The following is a 16,426-nucleotide window of genomic DNA, read 5'->3' on the forward strand; positions in this document are numbered from 1 at the left end:
AGAAGGAGAAACATCAAGTGTTCCAAAAATCAGACCAAATAGGTTTAGAGCGATGGTGGTGTTCCTCACGTCAAGGGAATGGTCAGCTAAAATTTCTTTCTTTTTTTATTTCTTTATTATTATTATTATTATTTTTTTTTTAAAGCATAACATCACCAAATGAATAAAAACTTTCATAGACTGAATGATACATGTATTGTTGATGCTTATCTTGATTTCTTTGAGAGTGGTTATGAAATTCTTAAAAGAACAAGGTGAACAATACGAAAAAAAAAAGAGACCACAATATATCATTTTAAAATAAACTCAAAATATAACTGAAAAAAATGGTCTAACTTCATTTTTCGTGAAAAAGAATAGTCTGACTCATTTTTTAAAAATCATTCTTAACTATAGTGTAAGTCTGTTCTAGTAGTTTTCTCTGTTCTATAGTGTGACACTTTGCTAACATTCCAACGTGACGCTTAAAGATCCTTTGAAAAATAGTGGACTTAGAAAGCATGTAGTAAGTGGGCATGTGTCAGAACAATAATGTGCCGATTACCGGTTTCAAGGTACTCTGTGGTATGAAAATGTCACAGTTTCAAAACCGCATTTTTTCCCGTCATACCGTCCCTAAAGTATTAGCTATTTTTCATGTCCCAAAAATGCAGGGAGAAATCCCTCGCTTGCAGCTGCAACGCTCAGACCTCCCCCACCAGTTGTTGCTCAATGTCAGTGAGTCAGCTGTGCAACACGATGGCTGGAGGAGGTGAGACTCCTGAACTTTTTCCCCCATCAAAGAAATGAGATCGCTAGTATGGGAATACTTCGGCTACAGAAAAGTTACAGACGGCCGCGGCTTAGAGGAGGAGGGCCAACCGACATGTAAAACATGTTTGCGGAAGGTGGCTGCTGAGGAGGCAATACCTCCAATATGATTTTGCATTCATACAAAAGTAAAGGTTAGTAAAGACTATCATGAATGTTTCCCACCAGCTACGAAAGAAACTCCAGCGTGTTTAGTGTGTCTAGAGGTGGGAAAAACATGTCTTTTTTGCTCTCTAGCAACTGTCTGTGTTGAAAAAAAGAGTGTGTGTATGATGCAAACATGTTACGAGGCATACACACGTTCTTTTTATGGAAACGAATTCCATTATTTTTGTTTTAATGGTAACAATGTTGAGCTGTGGCTATGTGTTTACGCTCACCTGAAGGACTGCGTTTATTTTATTAAGAATATTTCAGTTATTTTTTGTATTTTTGTAATATTTATGTAAGATATATGTTCCAATTTGCTAATATTTTGAACAATTAAAATCCTGTTCAATGGAATAATGTTTATTTTGTATTTTTTTTTTTACCCAGATGTCTCAAAGTAACTCATTTTAGAGCTTTAATTGCAATACCGTGATACCATGAAACTGATATTTTTGCTTAAGGTTATCAGACCCTCAGAATCTCATACTGGCACATGCCTAGCCAGAACATCTGCATGTTGGCATTAATTAATCAATGTCTATATTTATAATCGATCACAAATGATGTTTGGATATAGACCACTTTCGTATTAAATAATCTTGGGATAATCCGAGAATGGCTCATTAATTTCAACTGCTTATTTTTTCTTTTTAGAATTAAGTAGTAACTTTGTATGACATCATTATGGGCTCCCCACAAGTACATTTTTTTTTTTTTTTTACGCACGTTGTCAAAAAACCTAGAGGAAAAAAATGTTTTTTTTTTTTTTCAAATACAGAATAAATTTAAAATATTCCAACAGTCAGGTCAAACTCAGTCTCATATTTTAAAATGATGTGTCATGGTCTCATTTTTCCCCCATCACAAAAAGTAACCATTTATTCAACTTCTATGTCCTTCTCGACTTCTGATTGGCTGATTTCAGCTTGTTTCAACATTGTTTGAACATTGACCATATCCTCATAAAAAGGGCCTTCTATGTCCTTCTCGACTTCTGATTGGCTGATTTCAGCTTGTTTCAACATTGTTTGAACATTGACCATATCCTAATAAAAAGGGCCATCCCCATAAAAATAAAATACTGGTTTACTGAATGTTTGGAATCACCAAATTTAATTATACGTAATAAATACAAGCTTTTGTACAACATGAACGCCAAGGCTTTCCGAAACGCTGCGTCAGGTAAGCGATAGGGTGGACATACATTGTATCGAGCCATTCAGAAAGAGGTCACAAATATACAAGATAGCACTTCAATGCAGGACTAAGGAGGCCACTGCACTTTTCAAAACAGTACCACAAAAGTCATGGGGAAAAATTATATATCACAATATATATACAGAATATTAATTCATAAGGTTTGAATCAGGATTTTATGAGAATGTGTTTTTAAGGAATAAGGTCACTCTTATGAGAACAGAAGTTAAATTTTATGAGAATAAAGTCAAATTTAAACGTTAAAACTTCACGTGAAAAAAAATCCTCTTACATAAAGTGTTTGAAATAAAGGTAATTTGAAAAAAAAAAAAAAAAAAAAAAAAAAAAAGAAAGCATTTGTTACATTTTATTTGATGGGGGAAAAGGCATATGTGATTCTATGAGAATTGCTTAAATTTTAATTTCATGATATAAAGTTTTAATGTTAGATCATTTTTATTTTTTGGGTGAAAATTTCAGCATTAAATAAAATAAATCATGTCATTGCATTCTTTGATGACAACAAAATTGTAATTTTGTCCTAATTCTATGAGATTAACGTTGTCACTCTTTTTTTCTTCCTTCATTTTTTTATGTTGGAAGTCTAATTAGAAAAAAAAATAAAACAATTCCCAGTGGAGTAAAGCATTTTATCACCAATTATTTCCATAAAAACGACTATCACCACGTCATTTAATAGGCTTTATTTATTTTTCCTGTGTAAATGTATTTATTGTCAAAATAAATTGAATTTATGTCCATAAAAAACATAACCAGTTTGTTAACATTTGTGTAACTGTTCTGATAAAAATAATACTTTTCATAAAAAGGTTTGATTGTCATAATAAATCAGATTTATGTTCATAAATGATACTTTTCATTTTTCACAAAAGAGAATTCTATTTCCTTTCCCTAATAGTTTGACTTTAATTCTCATAAAATTATGAATTTTTGCGTTAAAGTACCACTTTCTGAAAATAATTGGACTTTAATTACAATTACTGTATTTTTTGGACTATAAGTCGCAGTTTTTTTTCATAGTTTGGCTGTGGGTGCGAATTATACTTCGGAGCGACTTATGTGTGAAATGATTAACACATTATTATATCATTTCACATGTTATTTTGGTGTTTTGGAGTGACACTGATGGTTTAGTAAACTTGTTAGCATGTTCTTTATGCTATAGTTATCTGAATAACTCTTAATAGCTATGTTACATTAACATACCGGCCACGTTCGCATTTCGTTGTTCATGCATCATGTAACATTATCATACTTAACAGTTATTCAGCATGTTGTTCTTTATTGTATTTTTATTTTAAATTACCTCTCAAGATGAGATATCTGTTCTATGTGTTGGATTTTATCAAGAAAATTTCCCCCCAAAATGCGACTTACATTCCGGTGCGACTTATAGTCTGAAAAATATGGTACATACTTTTCTCTGTAAAACTGTTGTTTAAACAACCAATTGATTTGATTCAGGGTGCACTACTCATAAGAACACAAAATTTAACAGCAATAGGTTTGCGAAAGTTCCTGTCTTGCATTTTGGAAGGCTCATGAGTATGTTAATCCGGTTTTGATAAAGTGTTTCTCATAAAGTGTTATTTGTAGTATTCTTTTGGTCTAATGTCCAAATATAAACCAAAAGCATGAAATGTACATATAAGTAGATGCGAGTTAAAATTGCTGGACTTCGACGCAGTACATATACCTGTCAATAAATTACAGAAATTTTAGATGGTGTACTATAATTTATGAAAGTTTGGAGAATTTGGACATAAACAAATTACAGATATTATAGGAAAACATCTGTAAAATGTTTTAAATTATTTAAATGTCATAAATTGTCTAATTTAAGAATACATCAAAAAAAAAATACTGTATGTTGGGACAAGCTTCATCTTGGTGCTCAGCAACATTTGAACTAAAAGCTAACCCACACATACACACAAATGGGCCACTTTCATCTCTGAGTCCACAACATAACATTTAAATCAACAAGCACATGAGTAGGGAAGAAAACTAACTAAAAAGAGAACAAGGCACAAAATAGTCTGTAAAAGAAAGAAAGTTTACAGAAGTTTAGGCCCCAGCAGTCCAGGAAAGTTTTTAGACAGGAGACTCGGCCTCTTCCCGACTCGGGGCCACACCAGTCTTACTTTTACTTCCACCTAACCCCCAAATCAAACAATCAGTTAGACTCAATGCTTCCATAGCACCACCACTCTTCCTTCCACACTTTATATGTAATACTCTTTCTTTTCATCTGTGTTGTTGTGTCCGCCCTCAGCGTTGATGATGGCCGTGTCGGCGTCCGCGGCGTCGTCCGCTCCTTTGGCTTCATGTGTGAAGTAGGTGCCTGCGCATGTATATTTATTATTATTTTGAAAAAGCCCTCCAAAATCGTATCATCCGACAACAAAAGACAAGTGGTCAAGTGTTATTGTTCGTGCTTTACCTTTGTGTCTGGCAAAGTATCGACCAAGAACAATGAGCGCGCAGAGGATGGCGAACATCACCACGGCAACAACCCCTCCAATCACTGCGTGGTCAAGTTTCGGTGGTGCACCCTCGCCCGCTCGGGAATCTGAAAATAGGAGCAGCACAAAATTATTTGACAACAAATACAGATGACGTTTACCCTTTTGGAATTACAAAGGCCAATCCCGAATTGGACCACATTTTTACATTCCATCTTTCAAATTCTAAATAATCCACATACAAAATAATAAAACCTGCTTTATTGGTAAATTTACTCCTGAGACAGGTAATGCTGGACATCAACAAACTTTAAATAATATTTAAGTATTTCACAAAGACTTCACCATCAGTAGACCAGAAAGCACATAGACATTGCGCCACACTTTCTCAGAGGTGGCCGTCCCAGACAGAGTGTTGAGGTTGCTTTCATTGTGATAAACACACGCTGCGTTCAAACGCCGGATTTAGGTGGAAAAAGGATGAAAGTTTTACTGCATACAAGCTGGCAGGAGTGTCTCAAGAGTGATTTGGTCGAGGATTCAAGGTAATTATTATACAAAATAGCACCATGCATGCACTTTGAAACATTGTGAAAAAAAATGAATTGGAAAACATTTGCATAACTTTAGCTTGCAATATATACGTAAAATGAATGATAACTGCCCCCCCCTTTTTTTTTTGCTTTTAACCAAGAATCTTTTATGTTCATATCTATAGAAATTCTGAGATCTACAAATTTATTTACAAGAATTTTCAACTTAAAAAGCTCTTTGTTTTGTGATGGCCGCCGTGTTTTTTTTTTTCTATCCATACACAATAGCGTAACTTTACATTCAAATGATCAGGTAATTTTTGGCCAACTGCCCGTTTTTTGCCTCAAAAATTGTAATTTAGATATTTCTGCGTCCATACAAAAAAAAAAAATCGCCTTTTACGTGTTTTATATACGTAACATTTTAATCTAAAAATGAGATAGCCGGCAAGACGTGCTGGGGCAATAGTAACATTAGAATTCAATCTTTTGAATTCAAGTTGTGATTGTATGTAAAAAAAACACAAATTTTGTTTTTTGTTGAGTAAAATTAAGACAATTCTGCATGCTTTCCTCAAGTATTACGTTTCTGATGTGAAAATTGAGTGATTTATTAGCTGTTGAAAACAAGTTGCTAAACTTATCTGACATGTTAAATATTGCTATTGATCCTGAAAATATAGGTGTTATCTCTGCATTTGGTGATTTTTGTGCATGAAGTGCAAAACTTGAGAATTTTGTAGCCATTTTAAGTTTTGTTATACCTATATTAAGAAATAATTCATTGGGATTTTATTATCGAAACACTTCAAATTTTTTTATGTCGCTGCTCATAGAAACTCATATATGCCTAAGTGAGGTGCCCGTTTTGGTTTTAGGGTGCTAGCGGCTTTGGTTTTGAAAATATTTGAATTTTAAGTTTTTGAAAATAGGCCCCCTGCGGATCAGCCCAGAGTACCGTCAACTGATAGTGAAGTCTATGGTCTTTCATTAAATTGTAAACTCCAGCGCCATTCAAATATCGTTTCGTTTTTTTGGGGGGAGATAAGCAAAACAGGCTTGTATTTTTTCCACTTGACCTCACGTCAAAGGAAGTCCAGCTCCGAGAGAAGTGTTAGTTTTTGTTGTTTACGGAGAAAAAAAACTAACATGCTACAATGGCACCAGTTACTCCCTGAGGGATGCAAGCAGGAAATAAATGCTAAATGGTTTAACTAAAGAGCCTGATAAATCGACTATTAAAGCCTTTTGTTCTTACTTAACGACACATACTGTAACTGGATAATCACATAGCTCCTTTTTTACTGCTAAGCTTTTCACTTAAGTTTCTCTTTTAGAGCTTCAAGTGCACTCATATTGCGTGGGAGGCCATTCGAAAGTAATGTTTATTCAACCGTTAACAAAGTGGTTAGTGAAATGAACAAGAATTACTTCATATGTCACGTTAAATGAGCAGACTAATGTTGTTCAAGCAACATGTAAAGATTCAAGCTGAATTTTTGTTTGGAATAAGGGTCATATTGGAATCATTCATTACAGTAAATGTACACTACTGTCTATTGCTGAGATGTCTTCATGTGTTGACAATACACATTGCGTTCACATCGTCAGGGTGGGGCTAAAAACGTTATCACACAGCGATCCAGTCGACTCTGCCTGCAATTCGAGTTCACACACAATAAAATATATTTTGTTTCATAAGAGGCCATTTGTGGAAGTCATATAGAGCGCCATCATGACAGAGGGAGACGCCAGTCAGCAGATAAATTTCACCCAAGCGGAGAAATGTGAGGCTGCCTCAGGTGTCACGGAGCATCGCTCTCCCATGCTAAGGCACATTTATCCGTGCGCCCCCACACCCCGAAAAGAACAAAGCAACATTTGAAGCCTTTAAATTTCCAGGCCCGGAATAGTTCAGAGGCGTTTATCAATCGTCTGTGATCGGCGCAGACGGAAGTGATGGAGGAGTTGCGGCTGACGGCGGTGGAAGAGGGAGGGGGAAATGGTGCCACTATTCTTTGCTGCATGAGAGCGCAGCTCAATTTGCCACCAATCTCACTAGTCATGCTCTTGACTTGAGCGATTCTGCTCCAAGATATTGGCAAAGAGCGACAATGGATAGGAACAATAACATACTAAGTTCTTTTTAATAGATATACATAAAAAAACCATAAAAAATAAAAATAATACGAGAAAGCAACAATCGCTGAAGTAGACCACATAAAACAAAAACAGAACAGTTAAGACGCTAGTCCGAATCAGAGTTGCTCCTACATGAAAACAAAACATGGAAAATAAAAGAGGTATAAATAAGCAAACATTTCATAAACATGAAATATTTCCCATTTAGATCATAATTATTAAAGGTGTCCGATAACGACTTTTTAACCAATAACCGATATTGTCCAACTCCAAAAATCTGATACCGATTTCAAACCAATATATGCGGGAGTAGATATATTAGTATAGCATAGTATATATATTATGGCTAATTGCATCATGATGCCCTACTGCATTAATAATGATAAATGTTACAACTTCAAGGTTTTCAAATAAACATTCTGTGAAAAATAGTAAACAACTTCAACTTATGTTATAGAGACAGTGCCTATATTGCACCACTATATTTATTGTTGAAAACACTCTGCTCACAGAACAAATCCCAAGCATTTTAGTTTGGAGACATCTAATGGTCAATAGGCATAACTGCTGTGCTAAGTTGTGACCAGCCCTTGTACAAAGGCTGAAGGCTTCGACATCCACTTTGAAGGCAACATGCAGATTGGCCCAAAACAGATGTCGATATTATCCGACATCAGTTTAAAATGCTTTTATCAATCGATATTATCGGCTACCCGACAGACAACTCTAATAACAATAATGTATTGTATTTATATTGCGCTTTTCAGGACACTTCAGACGCTTTCCATCGCATTGCATTATTCTTTCATTCCACACTAGATGGTGGTAAACTACTATTGTAGCCACAGCTGCCCTGGGGCAGTCTGACAGAAGTGAGGCCAATTTAGGCCATTGACTCTTCTGACCATGATCAACCACTCATTCTCATACTACTTCCACACAGGCAAGTAGGGTGAAGTATCTTGCCCAAAGATTAGGGGTGCATGATATCCATTTTTTGAAACCGATATTAATAACTTCCTTCTCCTCATGGCCGATAAAGATACGATTTTTAAATGTATATTCACCTTTAGTTTTTGAACACCTGGATGTCGAAAATACTAGTGGTGGATTCAGCTTAGATTTGCCTTTGACCTAACCAGATTTTTCATGATGACACGAACATTATTATAATGAACAAAACAAAGACAAGAACAGTCTTGACTTTAAATAAAATGCTCATATATTTTTTCAAATAAATATAATTGGAGTCAATCACAATCAATCAGGCAATGTCATTGACGATGTGTTCCCCTGAACAATGAACACTGAAAAAAAAACAACCCCAGCGTGTACTGTGCTTTGTCAGCAGATAAAACATTTGGTGCAACAATAGAGGAGACTGTTGTGGTCTTGGTCCATGAAACAACTTTCTTAACCTGACAATTATAGGACAGCAAGCCTTTCAATAACCAAAAGGCCTCTCAATAACTTGTAAACATAACACTGTAAAATGCAAACATTTGCTAATTGCTATAGTAAGGCTCATCATTCAGTGATGGAAAAATGAGGCCTCTAGAACAGTAAAAAAAACTTTGCATAAGCCAAGGCAAGGATTCAAGTAAAGAAATACTGACAGGTAAATGTCTGTATGAATTCAACTGAAACAAAAAGTGCATTAACTCTTCAAAATATCAAAAAGTAAATAACTAAGGCGCTGAAACAAGTTATACATTTAGTGAAAGTTAATTCCTCATTATCAAAAATATGGTAGAAGAAAAAGGATTCATGGCTTTTTTGTCATGTGCTTCCTCAATCTAAGTACATGTAAGGCTGAGAATGGTGTGGAACAACAGTTTATTCAGTATGCTTCTCATCACATGTGGACACGACACATCAGTTTCCTTTTTACTGTAATACCACACCCACAGGGAGCCCATACCACATCCACGGAGAATGCACAACTATGGCAACAGCAGTGTGACATAAATATGTTACAGCTTGCTTTATAGTAATCCATATAAACGACAGTAAGTGAACCCGTTTTCAATAAAGCATGAGGTTTCTTCTCTGTACGGTACGAAATCCTTGTCCAGCCACTGCACCGTCAAACCAAGCATGCTGACAGGACTAACATTACACGAACATATCTCCGTAGTAAAACTTATGTGATGTGCATAGTTGATGATCAAAGTATGGAGGAGTGTGGCAAATCCATCATGTTTTGCCAGTAAACATTCATCTAAAAAGTGGCGGCGGCTTGGAATGATGAACATGGGCCTCAAATGATAAAGTAGCCGCCTGAATCCTAAGTCTTCGACGAGGGAAAAGGGCTTGTCGACTAGCGCCTTCGTTTTGTATGATAATGTTTGTGATCTTAGAGCCCTCAGGTCATCTTTGTGAAAAATCTTTAACTTTTCAAAGGCCCGGTTGATAGGTATAACCTCGGCTTTCATAGCTGGCTTTGGAATTGGATGGGCAGCTTCATTCACAGCGCGCGCGTCCTCGAACTCTCTTAAAGCGCCATTGAAGCGATGGTGATCTTTTATGTGGCTTATTAAGTTGGATGTTTTGTAGCTCGAAACCTCTTTCCCTCCGCGTGGAACTTCGGCTTTGCATTTGTTACAAAATGCAAGTGAAGCGTTTTCCACTAACAACTTAAAAAAATTCCACACTACTGACGCCATGCTTGTTGTTTACTGGCCAGCCGAGCTGCACACTGCCGTCGCTTGAGCGTTACGTCGCAGAATGGGAGCGCTTGATTTGTGGCAAAACTCCCTCTTCCTACACCACACACAGTCATTGATACATTGTACCGGCAAAACCGGAGAGGAAACAAATGCACACATTCCAATCCACCGATAATAACATACAGTGGGGCAAATAAGTATTTAGTCAACCACCAATTGTGCAAGTTCTCCAACTTGAAAAGATTAGAGAGGGCTATAATTGTCAACATGGGTAAACCTCAACCATGAGGGACAGAATGTGGAAAAAAAAACAGAAAATCACATTGTTTGATTTTTAAAGAATTTATTTGCAAATCATAGTGGATAATAAGTATTTGGTCAATAGCAAAAGTTCATCTCAATACTTTGTTATGTACCCTTTGTTGGCTATAACGGAGGCCAAACATTTTCTGTAACTCTTCACAAGCTTTTCAAACACTGTTGCTGGTGTTTTGGCCCATTCCTCTATGCAGATCTCCTCTAGAGCAGTGATGTTTTGGGGCTGTAGTTGGGCAACACAGACTTTCAACTCCCTCCACAGATTTTCTATGGGGTTGAGATCTGGAGACTGGCTAGGCCACTCCACGACCTTGAAATGCTTCTTACGAAGCCACTCCTTTGTTGTCCTGGCTGTGTGTTTTGGATCATTGTCATGCTGAAAGACACAGTCACGTCTCATCTCAGTTGAGGGCTGTTTTTCTCAATGCAGAAAAACAGCCTCAAAGCATGATGTTTCCAGCCCATGCTTCACAGTGGGTATGGTGTTCTTCGGATGCAATTCAGTATCCTTTCTCCTCCAAACACAAGAACCTGTGTTTCTACCAAAAAGTTCTATTTTGGTTTCATCTGACCATAACACATTCTCCCAGTCCTCTTCTGGATCATCCAAATGCTCTCTAGCGAACCGCAGAGGAGCCTGGAAGTGTACTTTCTTCAGCAGGGGGACACGTCTGGCAGTGCAGGATGTGAGTCCCTGGCGGCGCACTGTGTTACTGATAGCAGCCTTTGTTACTGTGGTCCCAGCTGTCTGTAGGTCATTCACCCGTGTGGTTCTGGGATTTTGTTCACCGTTCTTGTTATCATTTTGATGCCATGGGGTGAGATCTTACATGGAGCCCCAGATCGAGGAAGATTATCAGTGGTCTTGTATGCCTTCCATTTTCTAATAATGACTCCCACAGTTGATTTCTTTACACCAAGCATTTTACCTATTGCAGATTCAGTCTTCCCAGCCTGGTGCAGGACTACAATTTTGTCTCTGGTGTCCTTCGACAGCTCTCTGGTCTTGGCCATAGTGGAGTTTGGAGTGTGACATTCTCCCAGTCCTCTTCTGGATCATCCAAATGCTCTCTAGCGAACCGCAGAGGAGCCTGGAAGTGTACTTTCTTCAGCAGGGGGACACGTCTGGCAGTGCAGGATGTGAGTCCCTGGCGGCGCACTGTGTTACTGATAGCAGCCTTTGTTACTGTGGTCCCAGCTGTCTGTAGGTCATTCACCCGTGTGGTTCTGGGATTTTGTTCACCGTTCTTGTTATCATTTTGATGCCATGGGGTGAGATCTTACATGGAGCCCAAGATCGAGGAAGATTATCAGTGGTCTTGTATGCCTTCCATTTTCTAATAATGACTCCCACAGTTGATTTCTTTACACCAAGCATTTTACCTATTGCAGATTCAGTCTTCCCAGCCTGGTGCAGGACTACAATTTTGTCTCTGGTGTCCTTCGACAGCTCTCTGGTCTTGGCCATAGTGGAGTTTGGAGTGTGACTGTATAAGGTTGTGGACAGGTGTCTTTTATACCGATAATGAGTTAAAACAGGTGCCATTAATACAGGTAACGAGTGGCGCCTCGTTGGACCTCGTTAGAAGTTAGACCTCTTTGACAGCCAGAAATCTTGCTTGTTTGTAGGTGACCAAATACTTTTTTTTCCCACTTATTTACCCATGTTGACAATTACAGGGCTCTCTAATCGTTTCAAGTAGGAGAACTTGCACAATTGGTGGTTGACTAAATACTTCTTTGCCCCACCGTACATGGCAAGTCATTATGGTCTGTATTATCGGTCCTATTAATAATGTTATTGGATTTATTGGGATGACGTCATAATTCCTATTATCGGACCAATAATTATCATGCACCTGTACTAAAGATACAACAACAACAATGGGCACAAGTGGAGCTGGATTCAAACCTCCGATCCTTCAATCGGTGGACAATGCGCTCAACCTTCTGCGCCACAATTGCTCCTAATAAACGATATTCAGCTTGATTCAATTTCAGAAACAATCTTTTCTCATTCTTCTGCCAGACTTTTTTGTTGTTGTTCTTAAGAATGTTATATCTTCAACCAGTAGTCAAAATATGACAAGTTGTTATACTGTTTGTGGAAGAGCTACTCACTGCCAGTTTTCGCAGTTCAAAAATTGGACACCTATTGTCATCAATGGCGGTGAATGAGTTAAGAATTCAACTTTCATTCGTCTTCGGTGGCTTCAATAGTGGCAATGCCCTCTGCGATTGACCAAAATTTACATCACATGATTGCATACACCCATAGTTATGCTTGTCGTCGCAATTACACAATGAACCTAGTTTCCCAATTTGTCACGTGACAGCAGTTAATTGTTCTCGACAGAACGCGTTGTTGAACAAAATGACGGCTCCCTAAAATGAATGGAAGTTGAAGAATTACTTACTATTTGTTTTTCGTGGAGTGTAATATTGACTACAATGGTGTGATTTGACCTGTGGCAGAATACACAATTAATTTTTAGGGGGGAGAGGGGGGGCAATGTATATTGCCTTTAGTCTGATTTGTTTATTTATTTGTTTAATTTTCCAAATTAAAGTGTGTTTCAAGTTATAATGATATTCTCAAGAAAAACCCTGATTCCAGAATCAGAAGCTGGACTGTACTAAATTTAACCTCTTTTGTATTTTTGGGTTCATTCCCACCTTACGCATAGTTGCTTATTAAGAGGGCTGGATATGGGAAGACATGTACATGTCACACCTGCTGCCTTTCATGGACAGTCTTGTTACTGGGCAGATATTGTCCTTTTAAAAGGAGCGAAAAAAGGCATAATCCCTTACTCCTCGCTATGCTCTTACCTTACCTTACCTTACCTTACCTTACCTTATACCTGTTACCTTAGCAACATGTAGTAGCAACATGCCTCACAGAGTACATAAACAAATGGGAGATTTGGTTAGCACAAGAGAAAATGTTACTGAAAGAATGACTTTCTTTTCCAAAATACATAAATGAAAAAAAGAGGTGTAAAACTCTTTTTTGTCTTAAATACAAGCAAACAAATCAATTAGTATATTTGTGAGGTTTGGTTTCACATGAGCTTCCCACCCTCTTAAAAGTGCCCACGTGCAGAGTTGGATGTGTGAGGCGCAGTGTGTTTGGTTTGGCAGGGTGTGGCAGGAACAATAGCCAAGTCGCTGAGGAGAAGGAAAAGCTTTAATGAACATCCATGCACTAAAAAGCACTGTATACAGTCCTCTCTGCTGTCTGAAAAAACTCAACCCATTCTCTAGCCTGCCCTCACCTTGCCCCCTTTCATTTGACACATCCGCCTGGAAACATGCCTCTGCACATCCAGAGTTATTTAATAGGTAGAAGAAGAAAAAACAGACTGACACTTGTGCTGGGCAAAAAAAGTGTAAAAAGCCCACATAAACACATTACTGCGTTACAGCTTATTGTACTATTACAGTGTGGCGGTTTATTTCATACACATTTTCCAAGGTCTAACACATTCTGTTCAATAACTTCAGTACATTCAAATTAATAACTAGAACAAGAAATTTGTCGAAATAGCTCTTTTAAAACTAAATACAAGTTCTCTGTACTTTCACACTTTGTTTAGAGTCGTCCGATATTATGGGGTGGCCGATAAAAGCATTTAAAAATAATATCGGATAATATCCACATCGGTTTTCGGCCAATATACAGTCCCTGACAAAAGTCTTGTCGCTTATCCATTTTGTAGAAACAATTGCTAACTAGGCCTGCAAGCAGGACTGAACGGGCCCTCGCAATCTAGCGCAACTCGGACATCACGGAGCTCGGACAGTGTACAGGGTAGTGGCAGATCGTCCTCTCTAATCATCTCATTAGAACCTAACATGCTCGAAAGTCGCCTCTTTGCATTCACACACCTAAGAGATAAAAACCCCTATTGGAGAGAGTACTACAAAAAAGGAGCGAATAAAGGGTCGTCACGGCAACAGACAGAGACATGTGGACATGGGCCGTAAAATACGTATTTCAAAAGGTCTTGAAACTACAATGACCAACCTGAAAAGAACTGGACATATATTAGAAAAATGAGTGACTTTCTATTGCCACTAGTTGGCGCTGTAGGGTTGATGCAAAGGACCCCTACAAGACCCTTCACAGTATGACTCAACAAGCACGAGATGTTTGGCGCAGATATGTTGTAGAAGTTATCCCTGTTCAAAACTTGTGGTGAGACGAAATGGCTTCAGTCATTTTCACTTCTCCTGTTGGACTCTTCTGCTTCAACCAAACCTAAGTATTTTTCATTAGGCACCTGAACACGTCTTATGGCTCCCCTGATGCAGGTTTCAGGTGAATATATTTTTTTCCTTGGAGAAGGAGCCTGTTTAGTAAAAAAAAAAAAAGGCATTTCCTGTTCCCAATAGGGGGCGCTAGGCCTAATGGGTAATGTTTCAATGCACTCGTGTTAAAGGTGGGATCCCGCACATACATGCCAGATATGAAAAAGATTGAACGTTGTGTCAAGGAGCTATTAGTCTTTTACTCAAATTGTCATTTTGACGGAAAAAAAGGCAGACTTTGGCACCACGCCCAGGTCAGACCCATGAATGAAAATGCACCATTTTGAAAATTTTAGATCTCATATGTCTCCTGAATAGTCTCACCAATTTTGAAGATGATCCAACTAACTCCCTCTGTGACAAGGTCTCAAATGTGCACCCTGTTAATTGATAATAATTTCACATTCGATCAAAATACCTGATTTCCTGTTGGGTTTGGAATATGGATTCAAGAGACTTTTTGGAGCAGTTTTGCACAAGGTATCGACTCCCCAAATTTCATTGCTCTACGTTAAAGAATCCTAATAGGAAACGCCTTTTTGAAAAATTCAAGGGGGCACCACTGAGCCATTTTGTTACATTTTTTGTAATGTCACAAGATTATCGAAATCCACGCAAAGCCGCATGTATGTGCAAAATTTGGTGAGTTTTCGTGCATGTTCAGGCCTCCAAATGTAAACTATACTACAAATGGATAAAAATTTCACATTCGATCCAAAATACCCGATTTTCTGTTGGATTTGGAAAATGGGTGCAAGAGGCTTTTTGGAGCAGTTTTGCATAAGGTATGGACTCCCCAAATTTCATTACTCTACGTTGAAAAAATCCAATCGGAAAGGCCTTTTTTAAAACTCCTGTTGCCACTAGTTGGCACTGTAGAGTTGATGCAAATGACCCCTACAAAACCCTTCAGGGTATGACTCTCAACAAGCACAGGAAGTTTGGCGCAGATATGTCGTATATCTGCCGAGTTATGACTGTTCAAAGTTTTTTGCGAGACAAATTGTTGACGGTCATTTTCACTTTCCTGTTTGGACCCCTCCGCTTCAACGAAACCTCAATATTTTTCATCAGGCACCTGAACACATGTCTTAAGGCTCACACTGCTTACTTACACACAATGAGCCGCCACATGTTTAACAAGCTAAACAAGTCAGCTCCTTTGAAGCGCAGCGTTCCCAAGCTTCTCTGGCAAGACCAAAGGTCACCTGTCACCCATCATTAATTTTAACAAGCTACAGCTTTCCTGGTGAGTAAGAAAAGCAGCAGAAGGGAGGGTGAGAGGCTGTTCGTGATCGGATCCGGACTTTTATAAAATAATGTATTTATTTATCTATTTTTTTTAATTGGAAAAAAAAAATCCGCGATGGACAAAGGGCGTGAAGTTTGAAGCACAAAGTAGCGAGGGATCACTGAACAGGTACTTTTCCCTACAACTTCAGTTGAAGTTGTTCTCTTAATTTTTCCAGATTGTTTATTTGGAAAACCTTGAAATTGTTACATTTATCATTATTAAACCATCAAGTGGGGCATCACAATACAATTAGCCATATCGGTATCACATTTCTGGAGTTGGACAATATGTGACAATATATGGGACATCTGTTATCTCTTACAAAGTCAGTATTGGACAACTCTAGTTTCGATACCATCTACCATAGTTTGTTGTTTGTTATTTGAAAACAGAATTTAATAATAAAAATAATGAAAAAAAAAAAAAAGCTCTTATAACGGATGCAAAGATTTAATGCTCTGAAACAAAAAATACAAGTGTTATTCCTTTTTCGATATATATTTTTTATTTTGC

The 16,426-nt window shown here is 37.8% G+C and overlaps 1 protein-coding gene across 3 annotated transcripts in view; it reads right to left on the bottom strand.

The window, feature by feature from the left end:
* Window positions 1-1,706: 1,706 nt before the first annotated feature.
* Window positions 1,707-16,426, bottom strand: part of cadm1b (cell adhesion molecule 1b) — a 375,267-nt gene continuing 360,547 nt past the window's right edge. For all 3 annotated transcript variants that reach the window (XM_057839778.1, XM_057839776.1, XM_057839777.1), the window contains 2 exons: window positions 4,622-4,750; window positions 1,707-4,522 (listed from right to left, as the gene is read on the bottom strand). In XM_057839778.1, coding sequence (XP_057695761.1) covers window positions 4,404-4,522; window positions 4,622-4,750 — 248 coding nt within the window. In that variant the 3' untranslated portion in view covers window positions 1,707-4,403. The remainder of the gene's footprint in view (window positions 4,523-4,621; window positions 4,751-16,426) is intronic.

This window comes from Corythoichthys intestinalis, chromosome 6 (genome assembly GCF_030265065.1).
Source record: "Corythoichthys intestinalis isolate RoL2023-P3 chromosome 6, ASM3026506v1, whole genome shotgun sequence".
Taxonomy (NCBI): Eukaryota; Metazoa; Chordata; class Actinopteri; order Syngnathiformes; family Syngnathidae; genus Corythoichthys; species Corythoichthys intestinalis.